At 42.2% G+C, this 13,846-nt stretch overlaps 1 protein-coding gene across 1 annotated transcript; it reads right to left on the minus strand.

Annotated features, from left to right (window-relative positions):
• Window positions 1–8,904: 8,904 nt before the first annotated feature.
• Window positions 8,905–12,951, minus strand: LOC310635344 (uncharacterized protein). The gene is made up of 2 exons (XM_083354174.1): window positions 12,883–12,951; window positions 8,905–12,171 (listed from the first exon to the last, which is right to left on the minus strand). Exon 2 carries the CDS (start codon window positions 11,614–11,616, stop codon window positions 9,649–9,651), a length of 1,968 nt encoding a protein of 655 aa, XP_083210300.1. The 5' UTR covers window positions 11,617–12,171; window positions 12,883–12,951; the 3' UTR covers window positions 8,905–9,648.
• Between the last annotated feature and the right edge of the window lie 895 nt (window positions 12,952–13,846).

The following is a 13,846-nucleotide window of genomic DNA, read 5'->3' on the forward strand; positions in this document are numbered from 1 at the left end:
TCTGTCCTTCTCCAAAATCCTCTCTAGCAATCCAATACTCTATCGTTTCAACCCGTTCCATCTCACCCTCTACCCGTTCAGTAGACTCGCAATGCCACTACTTTTACTGTATTCACTGCTTATTAGGCACGAGTGTCGCTCGTTTGTAGAGCGCCATCTAGTGATATAAGGGTGAAAAACACGCTCGTTTTGTTTCTACCCTAACGCGTTGGCTCAGTGGGTTAGGACGCTGAGCTTGTCGATCAGAAGATCGGCAGCTTGGTGGATCGAATCCCGAGTGCCGTGTAACAGAGTGAGCGCCTGTTACTCGTCCCAGCTTCTGCCAACCCAGCAGTTCGAAAGCACGTAAAAATGCAAGTAGAAAAATAGGGACCATTCCGGTGGGAAGGTAACAGCGTTCCGTGCGCCTTTGGCGTCTAGTCATGTCGGCCACATGACCACGGAGACGTCCTCGGACAAGCGCTGGCTCTTCGGCTTTGAAACGGAGATGAGCACCAGCCCCTAGAGTTGGAAACGACTAGCAGGCAAGTGCGGGGGAACCTTTACCTTTACCTTTAGAGTAGCAAAGTTGGAAGGGATCTGGTAGGTCATTTAGTCCAACCCCCGGCCCAGGCAGGAGACCCTACTACACCATTTCTGATAGATGGCAGTCCAGTCTCCCACAACTTCTGAAGGGTCAGCAGCTACCCGAAGAACGTGAGGTTCCAAGCGGGCAAATCAGGAGACTCAAGCAGAGGCTTCCAAGTCAAACAGAACTTTATTTGGCCAAGTGAAGTTGCTGGGTGGAACACTGTCTGAAACGCTGGCAGCTGCGTTCAGAAGTGCCACAAAGTGGTCAGTTAGGTGCTTCTATTTATATACAGGTCACCAGCAACCACAAGGTGACACTTATTGGCACACAGAATGTTAACCAATCATCTTTCTTTACTTTCCCGCTCTTCCCCGTCTCTGGTTCTGTGTACGTGACCTTCCTGTCTTCACAAAACGGCGTCCCCAAGGCAAGCAGTGTACAGAAGCAAACATGGCAGTCATTAGGCTAATAACAAGAATACCCTTTTGTACAATCCCTATAGTTCCATCGGTTGATTGTTCTCAGAAAATTTCTCCTTATTTCTAGGTTGAATCTCTTCTTGATCATTTCCATCCGTTATTCCTTGTCTCGCCTTCAGGTGCTTTGGAAAATAGATTGACCCCCTCCTGCTATCATGTCTCTTCACTAGTCTAGCCATGACCCTTCCTGTCTGGGACAGCTCCTCAGTTATTGGAAGACTGCTATCATGTCTCCCTTGATCCTTTCTTTACTAGACTAGACATGCCCAGTTCCTGTAACTGCTCTTCATATGTTTTGGCCTCCAGTCCCCTAATCATCTTTGTTGCTCTTCTTTGGACTTTTTCTAGAGTCTCAACATCTTTTTATAGTGTGGTGACCAAAACTGGTTGTAGTACTCCAAGTGTGGTCTTACTAAGGGTTCAGCCTGTTAGAATAGAATAATGAAACATGGGAGCAACCCAGGAGTGCCCACTGGCACTGCCTCTGAACCACATCCAACACAGGAGGCAGATATGACCTGTATTATGTCTGTATTTAAAGGGACGCGGTGGCTCAGTGGGTTAGGACACTGAGCTTGTCGATCGGAAGGTCGGCAGTTTGGCGGGTCAAATCCCGAGTGCCGCGTAGCAGAGTGAGCGCCTGTTACTCGTCCCCGCTTCTGCCAACCTAGCAGTTCGAAAGCACGTAAAAATGCAAGTAGAAAAATAGGGACCACTACGGTGGGAAGGTAACAGCGTTCCGTGCGCCTTTGGCGTCTAGTCATGCCGGCCACATGACCACGGAGACGTCCTCGGACAAGCGCTGGCTCTTCGGCTTTGAAACGGAGATGAGCACCGGTCTCTAGAGTCAGAAATGACTAGCACACATGTGCGGGGGAAACTTTACCTTTTTTATGTCTGTATTGTTGGGGAGTCTAAATCTTGCTAGGTGGCAGAATTGCTCAGAGCAGCTTTCCTAGTTCCCAGCTTTTTTCCACATTACCTTTCAGCCACATTATTCCCAAGCAAAACACTTAGAGGGAAAAGCTGGTCTAAAGCTTCCTGCCCTGCATGCTGTGATAAAATCCAAAAGTACTTCAAGAAAGTATCAGTTTAAGGGTGCACATCTTTTTTTTTTATTGAAAAGTTTTAAAATACAGTTTTCCTTTAAAACCCCCCCTCCCTATACCCCCCCTACCCCCTACCTCAGTTTAAGGGTGCACATCTTTATGAAAACCATGTCATTCTAAGATTTGTATAGTCATTTCGTTCCCATAAACTTTTCAGTTTGAATTTCAGTTGAATTGTACAGTTCATACATTATGTGAAATGTGGAAAAAATTCCTAAGTGATTTCTCTTGGTCTCAATTTATTTTACCTGGCATTTTACAAGGGGTGTGTAGATGTTCTATAGCCTCTGTATACCTGGAAGTGTTGGGGATAAGATTATACAGATGCAGATATATGCATCTAGAGCAGGGGTCGGCAACCTGAAAAAGGCATGGGTCCAGAATACCTCGGGGACCACCTGCTGCCGGCGTCGACTCCCCTCCGCCCCGTGCGTTCCCACAGAGAGGGCCTCTTCAGGGTGCCTCCAGTCAGAGGGGAGGGCCTTCTCTGTGGGCGCTCCGGCTTTGTGGAATCAGCTGCCGGTTGAGCTCCGGATGGCACCGGATCTCCGCTCCTTCCGGCGCGGGTTAAAGACCCATTTATTTGAACAAGCTGGCCTGGCCTGATGGGGAATTACTTAGGGTTTTAATATTTATATATATTTTTTATTGTTTTTACTGTGGGCAATAATTTAATTCTTTTTTTAACTTTTGTATTTTTGTAGTTTTATGATATGCCCTGTTCACCGCCCTGAGTCCTTCGGGAGAAGGGCGGTATAAAAATTTAATTAATTAAATAAATAAATAATAAAAGAGCCACTGGGAACCGGTGCCATCACACATAAAAAAAAGTGGGAGCCGCGTGCGTGTGTCCATGCACGCGCATGCGCAAAAAACATTTTGCGCATGCGCAAAAAACATTTTGCGCATGCGCAAAATGGGTTTTTCTTGTGCATGCACAGACGCGCACGGTCGCCGATTTTTTTTATGTGTGATGGAACCGGTTCCCGGTTGCGCGACGGCGACGGCCTGTTTGCAGAGCTACCGCCTTCGGCAGCCTGCAAACATGCCGCGACAGCTTTCCCAAAGAGTGGCGCCGCTGCCCGTTCGCGCGGAGGTCCGCGCGCACCTCTCCAAAGGTTTGGGACCAAGTGTCAGAATCCATTTATATCATATTCATAAATGTATGTTTAAAACATTATTCCATGGATTCTGCCATCTCCCGAGGAGGAGGGAACGAATGTGTATTGAGCCTGTATTAGGCATTTCGAAGGAAAAGAGAAGCCTTTTGAACTGGGGGAACAAAAGGGGGGGTTAGGGTAGGAGCATCTGGCTTGTGTCACGGAAGAGAGCAATAAACATAAAAGGTCCTAAGTTCCTTTTTCCCACGAGAGGGATCATACGAGGTAAATGATGGGGGACTGACCAAATGGGGTTAAGGGGGGGTTGAACCGGGAACTCTTTATAAGGTTTTAGTTTGTAGAACAATATTAAGTCCTGTCTTGTATTCCTACAACCAAGCATGTCATAGTAAAGATTCCTTTTGGACTAAGATTTGGCTCCAAGAGTTTTGTCTTCCTAAGACGTGGTTTGGGGTGGGTCCTGACACCAAGTACATGTTAAATGCAGAGGCTTTACATTTTGACTTTTGCAATATATGGGGTTTATTGATTTCTATATTAAGGTTTTATTGCTGTACATTGTGTGGAGTCACCATGAGGAAGGCTACCATATACATTTTCTTACTAAATAAAGATACACGCCCCATGTTTATTCTATGTAGAAATAACTCAAGATGGCAAACTAATACCGATCTAAGCTCGCTTTCTCTGGCCCAGCACAGCAGTTCCCTCAACTCCATGAAAGGGAATGATCGCACTGGGCCAAAGGAAGCTCAGATCTCCTCTCTCACGTTTAATAACAAGACAAACTTGACTGGGGAAAAAATCATTCAAGAAATTAAATTATTGTTTTCTAAGCTGGGCTTCCAATAAGAGACGAGAAACAAAATTAAATATTCCTCTGCACAGATCATGTTGTTTGGAATGTGGCCCAAGATCCCAAAGCAAACAAACTCACTTGGAATTCCAGCAACAAAGTTTTATTCAAAATAAAGCATTTGCAAAAGCTTGGTGGACTGAAACACACACAGGAGTTCAGCTGCACCTTAAAGAGCTGTTTTACACATTTTTATATCCAACCCCAATGCAGATTCCTCCCTCCCCTGTCGCACTCAACGCCCCTTATCTAATAATCTGATACCTACTTTGGACCGCCTAAAACCACTGTCCCTTTCTACGTTCCAGGAAGCCCCTTTGTTCATATCCTATCTTTCACCATCTAATTTTCTGTTAGCACAGCTCCGCTCCTAGAGTTATTTCGATACTTCCTCTGCTAGGAATTTCAGTTAGCTAGCGACTTCTGCTTTTCACATTTGTACCTGTCAACACTCTATATTATTATTATTTTTGATCTTTAGTTGGCTCCTGCTTCTTCTGACAACCTTTAGACTCATTAGAAATTTCTGAATAATACTTTATTCCTTTCAACGTGGAAACTCCTCAGGTGGAATTTCCTCTGTAATAAGGCAGGAATTTTGTGTGAAACACTCCACAATCAAGAGTATTTGAATGGTTACTCCCCTATGTGTACCCTTACATTGCCTACCCTTGGGCTCGTGAGATGAAAATATATACAATTTATTTGCTTCACAGGCTGGCATGTCTTCTCATAGTTCTGCACAAACAATAAGCTCTTTTCCCCACACTGGTTCCACTCGGTGTGGAGACAGGCCTTTCGCAATTCAGGAGGCCCCAGGAGAAAAGCCTGACACTGCTGCTTGTTTTTTTTTACTTTTTTTAAAAAAAATTATTTTATTCAAATACAAATAATACAAACATAACACATATAAATCTAAATAAAAAAACACTATAAAAAGGTACACTCCCCTGGAGACCTATAATTCTTCTCCTATAACAACTAACAATATGCAATATAGTTCAATTCTGCCCTTATCCCCTCCAAAACAGCATCTATTCTTGAGCAGGTTTATTCCTTTTGCCTTCCACCAAGACTGTTTTTATAAAATCATCCCGTATTTCATTACAATGATTTACTTTAATCATCCCTTTTTAAATTTAATTTCTGTTAATTTATCATGTATCGCCATATTCCATGTTTCATTATACCACTCATTTCTTTGAATATCACAATTCTGTCTCCAATATTTAACCATCACTAATCTACAGTTGCAAGAAAAAGTATGTGAACCCTTTGGGATTATGTGGTTTTTTGCATGAATTGGCCATAAAATGCGCTCTAAACGTTATGTAAGTCACAACAATAGAAAAACACAGTCTGCTTAAAATAATACTACAGAAACATTAGCTGTTGTCATGTTTTAATTGAAGATAAAATGGAAACATTCACAGTGCAGGATGGAAAAAGTATGTGAACCTTTGGACTTAATAACTGGTTGACCCTCCTTTGGCAGCAATAACCTCAACCAAACGTTTCCTGTAGTTGCAGATCAGACCTGCACAACGATCTGGAGTAATTTTGGACCACTCCTCTGCACAAAACTGTTTCAGTGTAGCAATATTCTTGGGATGTCTGGTGTGAATTGCTCTCTTAAGGTCATGCCACAGCATTTCAATCGGGTTGAGGTCAGGACTCTGACTGGGCCACTCCAGAATGTGTATTCTGTTCTGTTGAAGCCATTGTTTTGTTGAATTACTTGTATGCTTTGGGTCATTGTCCTGTTGCATCACCCATCCTCTGCGGAGCTCCAGTGGCGGACAGATGGTCGTACGTTTTCCTGCAAAATGTCCTGATAAACTCTGGAATACATTTTCCCATCAATGACAACAATCCGTCCAGGCCCTGAGGCAGCAAAGCAGCCCCAAACCATGATGCTCCCTCCGCCATGTTTTACTTTGGGGATGAGGTTTTGATGTTGCTGTGCTGTGCCATTTTTTCTCCACACATAGTGTTGTATGTTTTTCCCAGACAACTCAATTTTGGTTTCATCTGTCCACAGTATATTTTGCCAGTAATGCTGTGGAACATCCAGGTGCTCTTTTGCAAACTTCAAACATGGACAGATGAAACCAAAATTGAGTTGTCTGGGAAAAACACACAACACTATGTGTGGAGAAAAAATGGCACAGCACAGCAACATCAAAACCTCATCCCCAAAGTAAAACATGGCGGAGGGAGCATCATGGTTTGGGGCTGCTTTGCTGCCTCAGGGCCTGGACGGATTGTTGTCATTGATGGGAAAATGTATTCCAGAGTTTATCAGGACATTTTGCAGGAAAACGTACGACCATCTGTCCGCCACTGGAGCTCCACAGAGGATGGGTGATGCAACAGGACAATGACCCAAAGCATACAAGTAATTCAACAAAACAATGGCTTCAACAGAACAGAATACGCCTTCTGGAGTGGCCCAGTCAGAGTCCTGACCTCAACCCGATTGAAATGCTGTGGCATGACCTTAAGAGAGCGATTCACACCAGACATCCCAAGAATATTGCTACACTGAAACAGTTTTGTGCAGAGGAGTGGTCCAAAATTACTCCAGATCGTTGTGCAGGTCTGATCTGCAACTACAGGAAACGTTTGGTTGAGGTTATTGCTGCCAAAGGAGAGTCAACCAGTTATTAAGTCCAAAGGTTCACATACTTTTTCCATCCTGCACTGTGAATGTTTCCATCTTATCTTCAATTAAAACATGACAACAGCTAATGTTTGTGTAGTATTATTTTAAGCAGACTGTGTTTTTCTATTGTTGTGACTTACATGACGTTTAGAGCGCATTTTATGGCCAATTCATGCAAAAAACCACATAATCCCAAAGGGTTCACATACTTTTTCTTGCAACTGTAGCTGCCATTATCAAATTTACAATCAATTCCTTTTTTTTGCTTCATTTATATCTTGTTTTTCCACCAGTAACAGTAATGCAATCCTCAGTGACATATCTAAATTTACCTTCAAAAGTTCTCTAATTTCCCTAAACACGTCCCATATTTTTTTTGCGCTATCACAATCCCACCACGTTTTATGTGTTCCAATCTCTTTCTCGCACCTCCAGCAAATATTTGTATATTTAACATCTATTTGATTTAATTTACGTGGTATTAGGTACCACCTCCATCACTTTATATCCATTTTCCTTAACTCTGACATGTTCTTATATACTCTTCTGTTCCAAATATTTTCCAATCTTTATAGTTTATTTCTACTAAATCTGATTCCCAGATTAATTTTAACCCTTTTGCCTGATCATCTAGTTCAGTTAATATTGGGTATATTTTCCTAATTCTTCCTTTACCTATATGTTCATTTTCCTCACTTTCTTTTATAATCATTTCAAATTTTGTTAACCGTCTTTCACCTCGAATTTTTCTTCCATTTTTATCCATTTCTCTAATTGTATTAAATTCAACCAATTTAGTATCTGATAAAAAAATTCTTTAATTGTATTATATTCTTTATCTTGTTCTTCCAGGCTTCCCATTTATATATCTGATTTTTTTAAAAAATTTACTAATCCAATCTTTCAATTCAGTCTTAGGGAATTTCTCCATTTCTACTACCAGTGTTAAAGGAGAAATTCCTGGCATTAAACGATATCTCCATTTATTCCAGAATTCTATCAAGTTTTTTAAAAAGGGATTTTGAATTCTCTTAACTATTTTTTAAATATCTTTTTTAAACCAATATGTTTCCATAGGATCACCTATTTCCCCTAATTCATTCAATTCCGTATCGCTCCATAATAAACCTCTATCTGCTATAATATCTGGGACCACCCTTGATTAGCTACCCAATAATTTCAAACATTTGGAAAACCCAGCCCACCCTTTCAATGGTTCATACCATAAAGCTTTGCTTATTCCTGCTCTCTTGCCTCCACTGCAATACACCTCCAGCAATCTCTGTATTTCCTCTAATTCTTGATCTGAAAACTTAATTGGGATCATCCAAAACAAAAAAATTATTTTTGGTAAAACACTGCTGCTAATATCTACCTGAAATCACTAAGGGAGGCCATCCATCCTACGATACCCCATTATGTACAGGTAGTCCTGGACTTATAACATTTTATTTAGCGACCATTTGAAGTTACAAAAGTGCTAAAAAAGTGACTTATGACCATTTTTCACTTACAACCATTGCAGCAACCCCTTTGTCAGGTGATCAAAATTATGAGGCTTGGCAATTGACTCATATTTGTGAGTTTCAGTGTCCTGGGTCATGTGATCTCCTTTGTCGACTGAGCTGGTGCACAACTTGGGGATCCTCCCGGACTCATGGCTCCTGCTTGAGAAGATCCTAGGTGGGGGAGGGGCTTGACAGAGACATATCTGGTGCGCCAACTGTGTCCTTTCCTAGACCAGGGAGTCCTTGCACAGGGCTCAATCATGCCTTGGTCACCTCCAGTTTGGATCACTGCCCTGGACCACCCGGAAACTTCTAACTGATCCAGAATGCCCCAACGCACAAAGTAATGAGGGCCTCTTGGTTGCCCATGTCACATCTTTGTGGTGGGAGCTGCCCCAGGTTTCTTTTATAGGTGCAATTGAAGATGCTGCTCATCTCATTTAAAGCTATTTTTTTACTGTAGCAATTGCACTTGGAATTAATACACCACCCCACTGTGCTTTACAGCACTCTTGGCTTCCAGTGTCAGCATATTTTCCCCAACAATCTGGGTTCTCATTTTACTGACCTCAGAAAGATGGAAGGCTGAGTTAACTTTGAGCCCCCTCAGGATCTGTGGGCAGAGTCAGCCAGCAATTCTGCATTCTGACCAATGAGCCAACAGGGCACCTCTCGTTAGTGTTCCACTTTTATTATTTTTGCATCTATGTGTTCTACCAGGTCAGATAGGGTGAGCATGCAGCTAGCCCCTTCCCTTAACTATTGCTGTCTGACAGGAGCTAAGAAGTGAACCTTTTCCACTGCAGACCCTGCCCTTTGAGACACTCTTCCCCCTGAAGTCTGGCAGGCCTTTATCCTCCTTGGCTTCGGTAAAGCAAGGAAGATCTAATCCTGTGGTTGACTTCTCCAGTTTAACTCTATGCAAGGAGAAAGATGACCACTTCTGAACAAGAATGGCACAAGTAGGGCCATAATGAGGCCAAGTGTTGCCATTTTGCCACATATGCTATTTATTAGTTTCTATATTAAGGTTTTATTACTGCAAGCCACCCACTCACCATGAGTTGGGTTGGCATAAACATTTTTTAAACAAATATTTATGTGTACAAATAGCTCAAGGCAATAAACACACTTAATACAGATGCATGCTCACTTTCACTATCCCAGCACAGCAGTTCCCCTTGACTCCGTGGAAGGGAACGACCACATTGGGCCAGAGAAAGGAAGCGCAGATCTTCTCCCTCATGTTTGATACTAAAACACATTGGATTAAAAAGAATATGTCAAGAAATTAAAAGTTTAGTTTCTCAGCTGGGCTTCCAAATTAGAGAAATGAAATTCAACATTCCTCTACACACATCAAATTTTGCCCATGTAATTTCTTGTGTCTGAAAAAGTTACTATAATATGTGAAACACTTTCCACAATCTGGGCATTTGAATGGTTTCTCTCCTGTGTGTAACCTTACATGATTTATAAGGCTAGACCTATTACTGAAATCTTTCCCACAATCCGGACACTCATATGGCTTCTCTCCTGTGTGAGTCCTCTTGTGTATCACCAGCTCAGCATTCCATCTGAAATTTTTCCCACAATCTATACACTCATGCGGTTTCTCTCCCCTGTGAATCCTCTGGTGTATCACCAGGTAGGAATTCTGACTGAAACATTTCCCACAATCACGACATTTATATGATTTCTCTTCTATGTGAGTAGACTGATGTTTCTCCATGTTACATTTCTGGAGGAAAACCTTTCCACAATCTGGGCATTCATATGGTTTCTCTCCTGTGTGAGTCCTCTGATGTCTAACCAGGCTGGAATTTTGAATGAAATTTTTCCCACAATCTACACACTTATATGGTTTCTCTTCCCTGTGATTCCTCTGGTGTATTACCAGGTAGGAATTCTGACTGAAACATTTCCCACAATCACGACATTTATATGATTTCTCTTCTATGTGAGTAGACTGATGTTTCTCCATGTTATATTTCCGGAGGAAATCTTTTCCACAATCTGGGCACTCATATGGTTTCTCTCCTGTGTGAGTAGTCTGATGCCTAACCAGGCTGGAATTTCGAATGAAATTTTTCCCACAATCTGGACACTTATATGGTTTCTCTCCTGTGTGAGTCCTCTGATGTCTAACCAGGCTAGAATTTTGAATGAAACTTTTCCCACAATCCACACACTTGAATGGTTTTTCTCCTGTGTGAGTTCTCTCATGTATCACCAGGTTGGAATTCTGACTGAATCTTTTCCCACAATGCAGACACTCATATGGTTTCTCCCCTGTGTGAGTTGTCTGGTGTCTCACCAGCTTGGAATTAAGCCTAAAACTTTTCCCACAATACAGACATTCATATGGTTTTTCTCCTGTGTGAGTCCCCTGGTGTCTAACCAGGCAGGAATTCCGAATAAAACTTTTCCCACAATCTGGACACTTATACGGTTTCTCTCCTGTGTGAGTCCTCTGATGTCTAACAAGGCTGGAATTTCGAAAGAAATTTTTCCCACAATCAGGACATTTATATGGGTTTTCTCCTGTGTGTATCCTCTGGTGTCCCACCAGGTAGGAATTCTGACTGAAACTTTTCCCACAAACCAGACACTTGAATGGTTTTTCTCCTGTGTGAGTTCTCTCATGTATCACCAGGTTGAAATTCTGACTGAATCTTTTTCCACAATGAAGACACTCATATGGTTTCTCTCCTGTGTGAGTTTTCTGGTGTCTCGCCAGTTTTGAATTCCCAGTGAAACTTTTCCCACAATCCGGACACTTATATGATTTTTCTCCCGTTTGAGTCCTCTGGTGTATCACCAGGTTGGAATTACGACTGAAACTTTTCCCACAATACAGACATTCATATGATTTCTCTTCTGTGTGAGTTCTCTGGTGCTTTACCAGGCTGGAATTCTCACTGAGACTTTTCCCACAAAAAGGACATTCAAAGAGTTTCTCCCCAGTGTGAGTCCTCTTGTGTATGACGAGATGGGAACTCTGATTGAAACTTTTCCCACAATCCAAACATTGATATGGTTTCTCTCCTGTGTGAGTCCTCCTGTGTTTCTCGAGATGGCAATTCTGACTGAAACGTTTCCCACAATCCAAACATTCATATGGTTTATCTCCCGTGTGAGTCCACTGGTGCTTTACCAGGTTGGAATTCTGACTGAAACTTTTCCCACAAATGGGACATTCAAAGAGTTTCTCCGCAGTGTGAGTTCTCTTGTGTCTCACCAGATTGGTGTGCATGCTAAATCTTTTGCCACACTGGGAGCACTGGTAGAGCTGTTCTTCCTGCATTGGTCATTCCATGAATAATGGGATTGCTGTTCTGAGTAAAGTTTTTGCCACAGTCCAAATATTTCTATGGGTTTTCAAGGGGTGGATGGACTGATGCAAAAATCAGGTGTGATCTGCAATCTGTGTTTTTCCCAAAATAGGCACTCTGTCGGATTTTTCCAACATTGATATTCTTGGATTCATGAGGAGGCCAAAAATATTTCTGATCTCTTGTCTGGTGGTGCTTTGACCCAAGACATTTTCCTTCCTCAAACACTTTCAGTAATGCCTTGTACTTTTTCATGCAATATTTTCTTGAGTTCCACATAATCTATTTTTTCTACCTGAAAATTCTGTTCCTGTTATTCTCTCCTTTGTCTCCCTCCATCTGCTAAGGAAGGAGAAAAGTTTTAACACTTTCTGGAGGAAATGGAAAAGATTTTGATTGATGGTTTGTTTTGCATTTAATGCTGCTTTTCATTCTCTTATTGTCTGGAGTGCTCTTCTTGGCATCCTGTGTATAAGACTCGTATTAATGGATTATTTTCATTATTGTTTAAAAAATGTCTGCTGAACCTGTGAAAAACAAAAAAACAAACATCCATATATTAGTATGAAAAAGCAAAGATATCAAAATGCTAATTTAACCTCTAAGATTCATTGTGATTCATCAGGCACCAAGGAGACTATCAAAATCAAAGTTCAAGTATCCACTCAAATTTCAAATCATGGAATTCTCTTCTTGACTTGGGTAAATCACAAATTATTATCATTGCAAATAGTTACAAAAAATACCTGAAAACACTGACGTCTATACAGATACGTTTTATATGCACATAAATACATACCTATAAATTTATATATGTGCATTTGGGAGCTTCAAAATGTTTCAGAAGTGGATTCAGTTCATTTGCTTGATCCAATTTTAGAAAGCTGGGGACACTAACAGATGAAACGCTGCCCAGAGTCTATGCGAGTTTTAAAGCACCCGTTTTACTCCCGGAAGTCCTCACTTCCCCGAAAAACATGTCAATAATATCACAAGGAGTGAAGACCGAGAGAGGCAGGCTTGTTAAATGTCCCAATTTTTCCACCTCCCAGCAGGGAATCACAGGTAGCAGTTTTAAATCATGCGGAAGAACGATAATAACATTTGGGGAGAGAAAGAATATGCAGCTGCACCAGCCGGCATCTTTCAGCCGCGTCCCTTCGCTGCTTCTACACCGCGGAGGAAAGCAAACAGCCCGACTTGCTCCCGGTTTCTCCTCCGACCTGCCCTCCACTCACCTCCCAGGAGCCGCTTCCACCCTCCAAACGGCAAAAGAGGATCCCCAGACGCCATCTTTCTCCCATAAGGGAACCGGAAAAGGAGGTTCCTCTGCCCTTTCCCCCAAAGTCCTCTCTAGCAATCCAATTCTCTATCGTTTCAATTTGTTCCTGCTCGACCTCTCCCCCCACCCACCCCCGTATGATTTTGGCACTAGCGATGCGGCTGCTGTGTACAGAACTGTATTCTCTGCTTTCTAGGTACGAGCCCTGCTTCTCTTAGAGCGCCATCTAGCGACATTCGGTTGAAAACCACGCTCGTCCTATCTCTTCCCTAAAGCGTTTGCAGGTTGATTCCGCGGGGACCATCAAGTCGTATTCGACTCCCACCGAGCACATCCATAGCTTTTGACAATCTATCCTCAACCTTTTCTTTCGGGTCTCCCATGAGGAGAGTCATTGTTCCTCTTCCTGCAACTAATTCCAAGGAAAGTGTCCTAAGGGGAAAAATTATGTGCAACAGCTAAGGAGAAAGTGCCGCTCCCTTGAGCTCTGCTGAAGATTGTTCCAGCCAGTTTTTCATCCTGGGGGTTCGGGGTGCAGGATAACTCCTGGAAATCTGGCTCTGCAACTTTGCGAGGCTGTAAAATTGAACCTTGACTCCTTGTGTCGTCTGTGATTTTGTTTTCTTTTACTTCCCTCTTTAGCTAACAAGCACCATATTTCCTACTGGTGCCCCATCCCTGCTAAGCAATGGAAATTTGGGCTCGAATTGCTGTCACAACCTGAGAACTACCTATATTTCTTTTCCAAGCTCAGGAGAGGGCTGTAAGAGTCATTTCCCCTGAAGGGATATTATTGTGCTTATGATTTTAGTATGTTTAAGTTTGACATTAGCAGTTATTTTATATATGAAGGGATTTTATTATGCTTAAGGTTGTTATTAGTAATATTGATATTAGTAATGATCAGTGCTTTTTTTGTA

Source organism: Vipera ursinii (assembly GCF_947247035.1).
Source record: "Vipera ursinii genome assembly, chromosome: 2".
Classification (NCBI taxonomy): Eukaryota; Metazoa; Chordata; class Lepidosauria; order Squamata; family Viperidae; genus Vipera; species Vipera ursinii.